Below are 14,739 nucleotides of genomic sequence, written 5' to 3' on the forward strand. Positions count from 1 at the left end.
CCCTGTATTTGGCTCAATCCATCTTCCCATCAACTCTGACCAGCCTCCCTGTCCCTGCTGAAGAGAAGCACCCCAGAGCATGATGCTGCCACCACCATATTTGACAGTGGGGATGATGTGTTCAGAGTGATGTGCAGTGTTAGTTTTCTGCCACACATAGCGTTTTGCATTTTGGCAAAAGTTCCATTTTGGTCTCATCTGACCAGAGCAGCTTCTTCCACATGTTTGCTGTGTCCCCTACATGGCTTGTGGCAAACTGCAAACAGGACTTCTTATGGTTTTCTGTTAACAATGGCTTTCTTCTTGCCACTCTTCCATAAAGGCCAACTTTGTGCAGTGCACAACTAATAGTTGTCCTATGGACAGATTCCCCCACCTGAGCTGTAGATCTCTGCAGCTCGTCCAGAGTCACCATGGGCCTCTTGGCTGCATTTCTGATCAGCGCTCTCCTTGTTCGGCCTGTGAGTTTAGGTGGACGGCCTTGTCTTGGTAGGTTTACAGTTGTGCCGTACTCCTTCCATTTCTGAATGATCGCTTGAACAGTGCTCCGTGGGATGTTCAAGGCTTGGGAAATCTTTTTGTAGCCAAAGCCTGTTTTAAATGTCTCAATAACTTTATCCCTGACCTGTCTGCTGTGTTCTTTGGACTTCATGGTGTTGTTGCTCTCAATATTCTCTTAGACAACCTCTGAGGCCGTCACAGAGCAGCTGTATTTGTACTGACATTAGAATACACACAGGTGCACTCTGTTTAGTCATTAGCACTCATCAGGCAATGTCTATGGGCAACTGACTGCACTCAGCCCAAAGGGGGCTGAATAATTATGCACACCCCACTTTGCAGTTATTTATTTGTAAAAAATGTTTGGAATCATGTATGATTTTCGTTCCACTTCTCACGTGCACACCACTTTGTATTGGTCTTTCACGTGATTGATTCATGTTTGTGGCTGTAATGTGACAAAATGTGGGAAAGTTCAAGTGGGCTGAATACTTTTGCAAGCCACTGTATAACAGCTGACCTACTGGGTGTGATGAAAAACCCATTATTACATGTAAATGCGCATACTTACAAAACTGTGATCCTCCAGAAATTGCTTAAATTTTATGGAATGTTTAAGGTTGAGCCCAGTTTAAGCAACAAGGACGTAGATCTATGTTTTTAGAGCTGTCAATAAAGTAACTCTCAGCAGCATCAATATAAGACATGCTCCCTGCCCCGAAAGCTTTAATAAATGTTGTCCCTATTGACATTCTGTTGCGTTGGCAACCACCAAGATCCCACTGCCAACAGACATTCAGTAATAGTCATTGCATAGTGTTAATAAATATCTTTCACTAAACATGAAAGTTTTCTAAATGTCCTAGTTTGCGTGATTAAAATAAGTTATTATGTGTGAGAATCTCTCAAATGTCAAATACTTTTCCACTAAACAGTCGTCTTCTACATTGGTTAGGTTTTTTTTTTTAACAAACATTTATTAAAACTTATAGTTTGCTTTGGAGGCTGAATTGGAGGACCAGTGTAGGAACCAAAATGATCAGATAGAGATGCTCCAGAAACAGCTCCTAGCATGTCAAAATCAACTCCAAGAACAGGTAGTTAAACATAGCCAGGACCAGGAGACACTCAAAATGGAAATCAGACACCTGAAAGCCCAGCTCTGCTCCAACAAGACCATTCTTCAGGAACCTCTGGAAGAAAAAGAGACCGGAGAACAAGAACAGGAAGAAAAAGAGGACACAGACCTCATGTCTCTTCAGGAGCCTGCGGGAGAAAAGGACACCAGAGGTTAAGAGCCCACCAGAAGTAAAACCACAGAAAAAGAAGAAGCGGAACTGGTGTGAGTAATCACATCTTGACCACTTCTTTGCACCACATTTACATTTGCGTTAGTTCTCCTTAATTGTAGACCTTATTTGCTCCCAATAACAATTCTTTTCTCTACACATACGAACACATTTCTTGGTGAGGAGGAGCTGTGCAGGACCTGGAACAATTGTAAGTTATAGTTATAAAAGAACGATGCAGACAGATTTTTAGTATTGATATATGGAAAAAACAAACAAACCCCAAAGAACCCCCAAAAAAGAGTCTCCTGAAAAAAACAACAACTTTGACTTAATAAGCTAAAATGTCATCATTTGGTTTCAACACATAAATATTACTTTACTATTTTTATTGTTGTTGTTTTTTAAATTTAGCAGGTTTCTTTTATTTTATGGACATCAGCTATGCCATCAACCAACTGAGATACCTGCTATAAAATGAAACCGATTCTATAAACAGTTTGTTTCAGCCACAAATACTGTGAAAACATTTTCACAATACAGCGTTAAATTTGCAGTTAATGAGGGTTACTGAGTTAATGAGAGAGACGGAAGCATACCAGTGTTTACAGGAAATAAGCTCCGCAACGGAGCTGAAGAAGAGTCCGGATTATTGTTCTTACAGTACAATATTAATGATAAAAGTACATTAATGGCAGCATTATTTAATGACTGCGTGAATGCAGCCGATTTTAGTTTTATTGTGGTGAAGAAAACATTTTGGATATGTTATTGTATGAACAATTTCTAGACAAAAACAATTAAAACACTGTAAAAAAAAATGCTTAAAGATCCAGTGTATTCCTTACTTAGAAATGACCTATCGGATGTGATACTAACACATTATTTACCGATCATCACCATATGATCCTGGCAACTCAACCGTTGTTCCCTCGTTTCATTAAGCATTTCTGCATTATCGCATTTCTGGACTGAATGCGACACTGCAGGCATTCCTTAAACTTTAAGAATCTGTTTTCCACACACACGTTTGGGACACTGCATTTACATATGTAAATAAAACCATTTCGATCAATTCACCTGGAAATACAAACAAAAAAACTATGATTTATAAGTGTGCGGGTGTGCGCATGTGCGAATGTAAACCTTTGATGCGTCACGAGTTCTCTTCGATGCGTCACAAATATGAGAATTCGCGAGGGCACATAAAGGGACCTTAAACTCACCAAAATTGTCAGTGAACTTTTGGCGAGTTTTGAGATTAGTTGGAAGACAACAAAAACAACAAACCCTTTACATTATGGAACCATTGGCAAGAGATATATTTGACCGATCACAGCCAGGTCCTGAAACAACAGCCAAGGAAGAGCAGCACCGGCTGTTTGCTTGCATTGTATTGGTCAGAGTCCTGAGTAAATGTAATGCTCTCCAAAGCTGCACTAAAGACGAGCATGCCACTCACACTAAAGTGCTGCTAGACCAGATAATGGAGGGCCTCAGCTTCCCAAAGAGCATAGACATGTCAAAAAATGTCGTCAAACGGATCAGCAGGGCTGTCCTCAGTGACCTTCAAAAGGTACTAACTGCTGAGAAACTGAAAAACACAATTACCACACCAGATCCTGCTGTGGACAGAATAATTGTGAAGGTTTTTCAGTTCTGTATGAACGAAATCCTCGAGCAGATTGCAAGGAGGCCAAGGGGTTTTTGGCGTGATGATGCCTTCAAATTCCTAATTGCTGCTACTGTATTTATCTGTGCCATTCTTTTGGCGGCATTCCTCATCTAATAACAGAGCGTAACAGCTGCAGATGGAAGTTTACAACACATTTGCGTTAGTTCTCCTTAATTGTAGACCTTATTTGCTCCCATTAACAATTCTTTTCTCTACACGTACGACCACATTTCTTGGTGAGGAGGAGCTGTGCCAGACCTGGAACAATTGTAAGTTATAGTTATAAAAGAACGAATACTAGGTAAGGGAGTCATCTTCCTTACAATACAGCTAAATTGTCAGTGAACATTTAAACGCCACCTGGTCGCGACAGATGGCCACCCCTTCCTGGGCCCGGTTCTGTCGGAGGTTTCCCCCAAAGGGGGGTTTTTCCTCACCGCTGTCGCCAAGTGCTTGCTCATAGGGGATTTGGGGGCTTTAAAAAAAAAAAAGTTCACTGGCATCTCGCAAATATGTTTTAAATGTAAACATATTTGCGAGTCACTTTTAGTTGTATATAATAATGAATAAAATTAATTAAAACAAATGAAAAAAGAATATTGGAAAAAAATACATGTCTCATTTTTTCATATATAAATTTCAAATAACCTACCATTTGATGTCAACATATATTTGTTACATTTGCAGTGCTCATAGTCTTATATTCTTATGACTCTGTTCATTTTATGAGTATATCCTTCTGCCATGCTTCACATATTTACTGCTGCTTGGCTAGCTTTAATCATGCCAGCATGAGCACAGGCAGAAAAAGGTACCAATCAGAGATATCACATGTAGCTTGTGTTTATGTTCAGAGTGACATCTGATTTAAAAGCAGGGAGAAAAGGACACTGAGATGTTCAGATGTTTTCTGACTCTATTTTTTTTTCTTTTGTCATTACTCAAAAGAGCTACTTTTCAACTTTCAAACTTCTGTGTGAATATCAGCTTATTCAACATTTTTAACTTAACATTCAGCAATCATTTTTGAGGCAACAATTTTGCATAGTTTTTTTTTTTTTAAGTTCTACGAACTAATTAGATTTTACAATGCAACAGCTACAGTTGCCCTGGGGAAATCAAGCAAAGGAAACAGGGTCTAGCTGGGTCTGGACTGATTGGTCTAGTGTTTTGTAGAAACATACTCCATTTCTTTCATCACAGCTGTCCTGTGCCAGATGAGGCAGACATTATGTCAGAAACATCAGGAACCCTGAAGTTCATTCCAGTAATCAAATAGGACCCAGCAGCTCCCTCAGAGGGAAGAATTGTTTTTATTTATTTTTGTTTTCTTTTTTTGTTCTGAGACATGTGAAGCTAGAGACACCAGTAACCATAGTCAGTTGTCTTCCAGGAGCCAGAGCAGGTGACAGTGAGGGAAATTTAAAACTGCTGGCTGAGGGTAAATGTAAATTCAGTAAAATGAAAAAGGCAGTAATGACACCCGGTTACGTCAATCAGAGGTCATGAAAATCAATATTGAATTGGTGTGTAACTTTACCAGAACAATATCGGGCTCTGTAGTTTTCTCTGGTCCCCTCCCCAATTGGACCAGGAGTCACATGTTTAGCCACATGTTCTCCTTATATTTCTGTCTGTCTGAGTGGAGTCCAAATTCAAATTCAAATTCAAATTCAAATTTTATTTGTCACGTACACAGTCATACACAGTACGATATGTAGTGAAATGCTTGAACAACTGCTCGTGACCTAAAGAAAACAAAAAAAGGAAAAGGCTATGAATAAGATAGGAAATAAATATGAAAAATTAAAAAGGGTAAATTTAACTAGGAAGGAATAAAATATAAATTAAGGTTAAAAATGAAATAACTGTACAACACAAATTAGAATGAAGGGTAAATTTAACTGGGAAAGAATAAGATAAAATATATAAATTAAAGTTGAAAATAAAATAACTGTACAACAAAATACACAATATAGAACTATATAAGAATGTATGAAGAAATCTAAATATAAATAAATATATACACAATAACAGCAGCTGTACAAGTATTAACCGGAAATGAAGAATATAGTGACCAGTGTTGTGCAATCCACATTATGTCTTGTGCAGTGCAAATATGCTTAAAGTGATTTAAGTGATGAAGTGAAACAATGTCCAGAATGTCCAGTGTGTGTGTAAGAACTGTATGTGTGGGTCAGGACTGTGTGGTGGTGTGATTGAGAGACCGTATCGCCTGCGGGAAGAAGCTCCTCCTCAGTCTCTCTGTGTTGGTCTTCAGGGAGCGGAATCGCTTTCCTGACCTCAGCAGAGAGAACAGTCTGTTGTTGGGATGGCTGAGGTCCTTCACGATCTTCCTGGCCTTGGTCCAGCACCGCCTGCTGTAGATTGAGTGCAGGTCAGGGAGCTCGGAGCGGATGGTGCGCTCAGCTGACCGCACAACCCTCTGTAGAGCTCGTCTGTCCTGCATGGTGCTGTTCCCGAACCAGGTTAGGATGTTTCCCGCCAGGATGCTCTCTATGGTGCACGAGTAAAAGTTCATGAGCACCTTGGAGGGCAGTTGGAAGTCTCTCAAGCGTCTGAGGTGGTAGAGACGCTGACGGGCCTTTTTCACCACGGTGTTGATGTGACAGGACCATGACAGGTCCTGCGTGATGTGAACTCCGAGGTATTTGAAGCTGTCCACTCTCTCCACTGGGCACTCGTTGATGACAGGGGTCTGGTAGTTCCTCTCCTGCTTAGTGCTGAAGTCCACTATCAGCTCCTTTGTCTTACTGACGTTTAGAAGGAGGTTGTTCCTCTGGCACCAGTTCTCCAGATTCCTAATCTCCTTCAGGTAGGCCGTCTCGTTGTTATCAGAGATCAGGCCCACCACGACGGTGTCGTCAGCAAACTTGATGATGGTGGTGGAGCTGGTAGTGGCCACACAGTCATATGTGTACAAAGAGTACAGCAGGGGGCTCAGAACACACCCCTGGGGGGCTCCAGTGCTGAGAGTGGTGGAGGCTGAGACATGTCCGCCCATCCTTACTGCCTGTGGTCTGCCAGTTAGGAAGTTGGAGATCCACTGACACATAGATGAGCTGAGTCCCAGATGCTCCAGCTTGGTGGTGAGTGTGGAGGGAATTATGGTGTTAAATGCAGAGCTGTAGTCTATGAAGAGCAAAAAACAATGTGGGTTTTATCAATAATTGGGAATCCCTTCCCAGACGCCTTAATGCCCACTCACATCCTGGGCCATCTGATCTCAGGAATTCGCATGATAAGGTGGGGCTAGGTTTCACAATGAACTCACCCGAAACTCTGGCTGATTGGGACCCACACCCAGTTTCACACCTTGGCTCAGGCGATTAGAGGATCATCAGGGGGTCCTTTTGTCCCTCTGTGGGGGGTTACTCCCACTAGGTTTATATCTGGGACTCTCCACCATTTGACCTCAGAACTGAAGAAGCTTCTCGGATGAGAGGTGAAACGTCTTCAAGTAACTTAAAGAAGTCCAGACGCTTTTCTTTGCAAGCTCCTTTGACTACGATGACCTGGATGACTGAGAACCTTCACAGACATCCAATTGGTAAAGTAAATCTGCTTGGCATCTTTCTTGGCCTTCAGACAACAATTCTGATGGCTAAAGATCCAAGGGGACAGGCAAATAAATAAATAAATAAATAATTGGGAAACTTTCTGGAGGAAACCTGGTCTTGTTAGGAGTTATGGCATCTATCCCACGTTGGATGGAGCAGCTCTCATTTCTACAAATCTGGCCAAATTTATTAAATCCCCCAACATGTGACTATCCAAAGTTAGGACCAGGAAGCAAAGTTGCAGTCTTAAACACCTCTCTGCAGCTTCTCTCCTCCTGTTATCCCCCTAAAAATTCCATCCCTTTAGCAGCTCGCAAACAGGCAAAAAATAAACTAAAAACCACCAAAAAAACAACTTAAACATAAAAAATCACAAAGAAAGAACAATATCCACATCTGCACCAAAGAGTAAAACAGACATTTTATCTGATTTAGTGTTCAGCTCAGATAAAATAATTATTGTGGCTAATTTTAACATTCATGTAGGTGCTAAAAATGACGCCCTCGACACAGCATTTAATCTGTTATTAGACTCAATTGGCTTCTCTCAAAATGTAAAAGAACCCACCCACCACTTTAATCACACTCTAGATCTTGTGGTATATGTGTATGTATATATATGTATATATATATATATATATATATATATATATATATATATATATATATATATATATATATATATATATATATATATATATATATATATATGTAGCACCAGGGAAAAATAGAGCATCAAATCAGAAGTACTTGACTCCCTGGTATAATTCTCAAACACATAGCCATTGCACAGCAGCTTTACACGAACGGACCTGCAAAGTGTTGGACTGATGCCAACACAGACCAGGTCCCTGACAATAAGAAAACAGCAGTTGTTGTGCACAAGCGCTTCACAAATGAACTCAAAAACTCTTTGAATAAATGTTTTGTGTCATTAACTGATATTTTATGGTAATAGAAAAATTGAAAGTTCTGTTTATATTACCATTTCCAAGCACTTCTTTTCACTTATTATGACTCATTTGTTTTACATATAAGATATTGTTTATATTGTTTGCTTCTGTGTTTTGTGTGAATGTACTTCTTTATATCCTTAAACATACAATTACAACCTAATACACCATTTGCTCAAAAATGCGTAAATTATAACTTATCAAATTAATCTGTGCTTAGTACACAACAATTAATGTTAAATATTCTTTTATTCTCCTCAACTCAAACACTATACTAAAATATAATGACAGCGTCCATCTCATCATAAAACAACTAAACAGCTAATACACGAGGACATGAACAAAATAACTCAGAAACTTTCAAATTTGAGCATTTTCATTTCCTTGAAATCAGGTTCCTCTCATGTAAATGTGTTTATATACATTCATTCAAGTGGCTCCCAAGTGTTTTCTTCAAACAGGACACCCAACAAACAATAAATGTCATTTTTAACGATATGTTCACATTTAATAATACCCAGAGTACCTTTAAGTTAGAATCACTGCCTTGTGGTTGTTTTGCCTCAGCCAAACAGTTAAGGTGTGGTTTACATCCATGTCTGTCCACTTATGATACAGTATACACACTTAGTCAATTATAGCCACTCACCTTTAATTACTGAATTGCATTTACTTCATCAGTGACGGAGCTGTAATTTGCCATTATTTGAATACATTTGAACTGAAAACATTTGAAGGTCACTTTGTGAAATTCTCAGAGATGTTTTTTCATTATTGTGTAAGCAATCATCAAACAAAAAACGTTTTATCAGTAAATTGCTTAATCGAAACTATTTCAGTGCAGAATAAACTTCATTTGGTGTATCTTTAAAAAAAATAATTTTCATCTGGTTTTGTGGGATATAAACTACTTCAGATCACCTTTGGATATTTTGGATAGAACTCAGTTTTGTTACACCTGACAGCAGCCCTTTCCACTACTCTCCAAAGCTTTCTGTGAATCATTTTATATTATTTAATTGAATTTGGATCATCTGTACTAATCGTCAACATCATCAGTCTCAAATTTGTTGCAGCTGATCTGTTTAAAGAATTTGGCTGGTTGCCTAGTTAGAAATTAGAGGGTGCATAATAGAGAAAGATATCTATTTTTATTTTTATAAAGATATTTCAACAAAAGTTTCATGCTACAAATTCACAGGATATAAAATGATTGGTGCTCAAAATATCCTGCTGGGAACATTTATAGAGCCCCTGGTTGAGCGACATGAGTAAAGATCTGATATTTTACTTTTTATCTAAACCAACGAGAAAAAATGTGACAAACTCATTTCCCTTATACGAACGGTCAACGGAACAATTCAGCGTGCCCTCAAAACTATACGGACCAGTTTGAGTGTGGGACCTTTCCAGGAAATGCATCTCAGATGTCACCTGTTTGTTGTTTGAACCTGTAACATGGGCTTGTAGTCTGAAGGAGAGTTATGTTTAATTTAAAGTTGCTGCAGAAAAACAAAACGGTGAAATATGGAATCCCTATGCTTGTAAGTAACTTTTATGCGACGATATTTACGGAGACTAAGCAGTTTGAGCTAATATTTGCTAGCAGCTTAGCTGTTTTATGAATACATGACCCCACCGTGGTGCGTGTAAATGACTTCTTTAACCAGTTCACTCCTAATATTGAAGTAAGATCTTGTATCTGGAACTTCATAATAGTATTAGTTGTTTTTTCGTTTTGTCTTAGTTATAGTTAAATTGGGTGTTAAAGCCCATTTTGGGCATTTCCTTTCTTTGCTGTAACGACATTTATCTTTAATCGTGACTGTTTAACAGTATTTCAAACCGAATCCCAGGCTTCTATAGTTAGGTATACAAATGTGAGTCGAAGCATCTTAAAGGTTGTAGTGCTTGGTTTTGTTGACAGTTTTAGGAAGGAAGCTGTATTTGTTCGTCTGGTAGGCATACAGGCCCATACAGTGGACTAAATCATTAAGGTTTTAGATAGTTAGCAATTCTTGTTCTGTTTTGAAAGTCTTGAAAGCTACAGTGACCGCAGCATTTATTTTCTTATTTATTTATATCCACTTTAACGAGAAATACCTAAGTTATACCATAAAGTACTGTGCAAAGGTCTCGAACCATTCCTGGATTCTTTATATTTTGCCTATCCTTCCTCGTAAGTCACATCCTTACGAAATAAGGGAAATAATCGGTCAAGGACATGACAGATGACCTCACAGGTGCATTTCACCCTTTAGATCCATCTACTGTTCACCTCATCATAAATGGTGTCACTGGCTGTCAGGAAGCCACTCTTAAGGAAGGGAAACAGGAGTCATCCTGAAAATCAGTGACAACAGGTCTGTTGCAGTAATGAATAGAAATCTTATCAAATTATTGGTTCAAACTGTCACCAATATGTGCAGAGGACCTCAGGAGACAGGTACAACAATCCGTTAAACATTGTAGAGGTCTGTCATGGTTTGGGACTTCAGTTCAGCCAGTGGTGTTGGAGATCTTCTCAAAAATGATGGAATTATGAACACAGAAAGTTACCATCAGATTTGATCCACCATGAGAAAGCACGTGATCGGCAACAGCTTCATTTTTTCTGCTTTATATACTGTATTTACATGTGTGTTTATTTCAATAAATTGATTGCTGCTATTTACTGATTTACCTAGCAAAATATTACAAAGTGTGGAGTGCTTCCAGACTTTTGCACGGTGCTGTAGATAACCACAATGCTTATGGTTCCATTCTCTTATATTTCTTATTTCAGTTGCTGGTAGTTGGTGGTTCCTTTGGCTTGCGGGAGTTCACACAAATCCGGTATGATTCCCAGAAGATCAGAAAAAGGGTTTGTAGTTTGATTCCTTTTGTATTTTAAGAAGAAGAAAAAGGATTTGGTCGAGGTTTATTCAAAGTCAGTTAATTGTCAGTTACATTTAAACTCCCAGATCTTTATGGTTACATAAACTGTTAAGTGGGAAGACCCCTTCCTATACAATGTAATTAAGTGTACAGTTAGCGGGTAAAATAATTTCTCTCTGTACAATACAGTAGACAGTGTGCAAGTTCTCCACCCAGTGGTTGGAACTGTAATTGCAGCAGATTTCCTCCCAAGTGTAAGGTGTCAAAACAAAACACACTTTGTCTCATTGTTAAGACTCCTGGATTGTTACAGATTAGTACAGTGTGGTCAAGTTTTAAGACATCTGAATTGAATACTTAGTCTACCCATCTTTTCAGACAAGCGGTAGAGTCGGTAGAAGAGCAAGCTGGGAGAACAAGTTCTAATAATACATTAAATGACAACCAATTCATTAAAATGATAAAAGGTTGGGCATTTATTAGAAGGCATTACAGTCTGATAAGCTGGCTGTGAGGGGAAGTAATAGCACAAGTTTTGTGTTATTTTATTTCGACATACGTTGATGCGTGATACCTGGGTGGGAGCCAGATAGCAGGGGCTTCTTTTCTTATTACTGTCCATGTGAAGCAGCACTAGACTGATGATGATGATGATGATGATCATCATCATCATCATCATGGTGGAGGAGGAGGAGGGCATTGGGCCCCTGGCACTGTGCCTGTGCAGCAGCCCCCACACGTATCACTCTCTTCTGATTGGGCCTGCAGCAAAGAGAATCTTGTTCCTCTCTCTCTGACACTGTGGAGTAAATGTTGAACTCTGCTGTGTGTGTGTTTGCATGTATAATTTAATGCATGGCATATCTAAAAAGTTGTATGCTCATGATTAAAACCACTCTTACTGTTTTTAGCTTGCCTGTTATTGGCCAGTTTCATTCTTTTGTTCTCGCAGATAAGTGCTCACTTAAGTCAGTGAAGCCACTCAGAGTAAGTCACTGTGTGATCCAATTTGCATCTTCCCTTCAATGATTTGATTTAGCCTGTTGGCAGAGATGAACCTGAATGCCTTTTTTTTTTATTCCCTGTTCAGATTTTTGTGAACTTTCTTTATTTCTGGCATACCCAGTTTGTACCCAGTTTCAGCTGCTAACACCTCCACAGCAGGTACCTGACTAACTTAGGCAATTAATTCCCTTGTGTCAATGCTCTAGAATATTCTATATATTATTAATAGGCTGTAGTAATGTAGGTCTAATTGTAAATCAATCATGGTGTTATGAAATTCATCAGTCAGCTGTGTAACTGCAGCATTATTGCTGTGAAATATTAGAACTCATTAAAAGTAATGATTCGGAATGGGATTCATTTCAGCCCTATTCTCAGGCAAAATCAATTTGAATTGCAAAGTCCTCATAACTCGACTGGACTCAACTCTCTCTCTCCGATAACCTTCTTGTGTGTGTGTGTGTGTGTGTGTGTGTGTGTGTGTGTGTGTGTGTGTGTGTGTGTGTGTGTGTGTGTGTGTGTGTGTGTGTGTGTGTGTGTGTGTGTGTGTGTGTGTGTGTATATGTAACTGAACTGGGTAATGTTGATGGCAATTCAAGGAGAACAATTTGTACAGTAAAACAGGGTAAATTGGATCCTCCCTCTGGGTTTAGAGAGTTCTACACCGGTGAGACAAAGTGTAGAGTGTTTCTTACTTCTATTTATAGTCACAATGAAAGTAGTTCACCTCTTCTGCATATGTCATCTTTTAAATAGCATAATACATAATATTTAATAACATTGTGGGAAATGAAATGGTGACCTCATTTGCAAGTTGCAACTATACAAACCTTCTCTTACCTCATTTTAGTACTTTTAATTTCCTCTTAACAAACTATCTACAAATCAGTCATTCAAGCAAGGGGAGCCTTTGCATAATCTCTTTATTTCTTACTGTTGGAATTTAATTCTGTGACGCTGTGACAGCTAAGTAAACATTTTGTTTCCCCTCTTTTTTCCCCCATCCTGCAGTTGGATCCTTCACTGGAGGCTAAAGTGAACATCCAGAGGCAGCCGGTCATACTGGAAGAAGAGTACGAGGTAAGGGGAACAAGGCTGTGAGACTAGCAGTGGAATAGATCAAAGACTCTGACTTGTGTAGTGTGTCTGCAAGAAAGCTGGGAGAGCAAAAATCATGCTTTTAAGTGTCAAAATGCCTCACTGACAGAATTTTTGGTGCATTGTTAAAAATTTTAAGTACCAGGTTAATTTACAGGAAAGATTGACAAGATAGTGAAACCTGCTGTGATGTATGGTTCGGAGAAAGTGGCACAGACAAAAAAGACAGGAGCTGGAGGTGTGGCAGAGGAAGAGATGCAGAAAGTGAAGATTTGGATGTGGACAAGATTGAAAATTAGTACATCGGAGGGACAGCACAGATTGAGTGGCTTGGAGACAACGCTGAGATGGTTTGAGGATGGTGGATGTATTAGACAAAAATGTTAAATATGGAGCTCAATAAGGCAAGAGGAGAGTTTGTGTGACAGAGGAGGATGTTAGCATAGGATGAGATGGGGGCAGATGATCCTCTTTTATATTTTTTTGTTTGTTTTTTCATTCAAGGCATCTTGGAGTTTAACTCTGCCTCTTGTGGGTTTTTTGCTTTGCAGAAGCTAAAGGAGATGAATTTGGACGAATGGAAGAACATCCGTGGCCCTCGTCCCTGGGAGGACTCCAGGGAGTACCAGGAGCAGCAGCGCAGGAAGCTGAGCAATAAAGACTGAGACTGGAGGACATCAGGCTGAGCAGGCACACACACAAATACACACCGGGAACATTACAAGAATGAACTGTGGAGAGACCTGAGATTCAGTTATGGTAGTCTCTGCAGCTTCAGGGCCTGGACTCTTTTGTCTTTGCTTGTGCAGGAATTCAGACTTGGGGAATATACATTAATAGGCGATAATGGTTTCTTCTGGTTGTAACATGTTCACAGCTATTAGTCAGACTGATGTATCATCAGGACCATTTCTGCGTTCACAGATAAATTCATGTGGTGTCCAATATTAAGTAATATTATTATTAATATATATTTATATAGATATAATGCAGTCATAAAACACATGCTGTCTCCATTGTTTTCAGCACGTGGAGCAGAGTAGGCTTCACACCTGAATACGTGGTGGTGCAGAGTCAAGCGGTGTTTTCTGATTTGCTGGGAAGTTGATAGACAATGACTTTATCATCATTTTTTTACACCCAAAATACCAGCATTGTGATTGGCTCAAGCTGTCCATTACTACTATTATTATGCCATAGAAGCAAAACTGGTGTTATAATAAAAAAAAAGTTGATACTTATAATTTAATGCACAAATATAAATCAGGTGTCACCTGTCTCAGCCAGCAGGTGGCCCATCTGTGTCCTGCTGCATCTTCCACAAAGAAAGGATTATATATCCATGTATGATTTACATGACTCAATAAATTATTGTTGTTTATCCACAGTGTTGCCTTCACTTTCATTTTGTTTTTGACAAAAGCTGGTGGATGTGGTGGGTCTTTGTTTACAATGGTATTGCACATGATTTACCAGTTGGAAGCATAAAGGAATAAATAAGAGAACAGTCCAGCCTTTCCTCAGGCTTTATACTTCTCGACAGTAATCTGTTTTTCTGACAGTTATTACTTTGCACTGCAGTGGATTTATTGTGCTTATAATAGAAATAGTATTACCTTTTTGCTTTTTTGGTCCTAAAAACAAAAGAACATGATATTTTCTGTATGCAACAATGGCCCTAGATTCGTACGTTTAGGTAATGTGTGGGTGAGTGACAGATAATGCATGTGCTGCCTCATCTCATTCAGCTGTGAAATGAG

At 39.2% G+C, this 14,739-nt stretch overlaps 1 protein-coding gene across 2 annotated transcripts; it reads left to right on the plus strand.

The window, feature by feature from the left end:
* Positions 1–9,379: 9,379 nt before the first annotated feature.
* On the plus strand, positions 9,380–14,366 carry cox16 (cytochrome c oxidase assembly factor COX16). 2 transcript variants are annotated; one of them, XM_026151386.2, is made up of 4 exons: positions 9,380–9,543; positions 10,785–10,862; positions 12,893–12,961; positions 13,531–14,366. In XM_026151386.2, exons 1-4 carry the CDS (start codon positions 9,484–9,486, stop codon positions 13,642–13,644), a joined length of 321 nt encoding a protein of 106 aa, XP_026007171.1. In that variant the 5' UTR covers positions 9,380–9,483; the 3' UTR covers positions 13,645–14,366. The 2 variants fall into 2 exon arrangements, with proteins under 2 accessions (XP_026007171.1, XP_080150092.1); XM_080293966.1 differs by lacking the exons at positions 9,380–9,543; positions 10,785–10,862 and adding an exon at positions 10,912–12,040.
* The last annotated feature ends 373 nt before the right edge of the window (positions 14,367–14,739 follow it).

The sequence above is a fragment of the Astatotilapia calliptera genome, chromosome 19 (genome assembly GCF_964374335.1).
Source record: "Astatotilapia calliptera chromosome 19, fAstCal68.1, whole genome shotgun sequence".
NCBI classification, from domain to species: Eukaryota; Metazoa; Chordata; class Actinopteri; order Cichliformes; family Cichlidae; genus Astatotilapia; species Astatotilapia calliptera.

Coding starts and splice junctions, on each gene's coding strand:
- cox16 (XM_026151386.2), top strand. CDS start 9,484: ATGTTTAATTTAAAGTTGCTGCAGAAAAACAAAACGGTGAAATATGGA. Junction 9,544..10,784: donor AATATGGAATCCCTATGCTT/GTAAGTAACTTT, acceptor TTCTTATTTCAG/TTGCTGGTAGTTGGTGGTTC. Junction 10,863..12,892: donor CCCAGAAGATCAGAAAAAGG/GTTTGTAGTTTG, acceptor CCCATCCTGCAG/TTGGATCCTTCACTGGAGGC.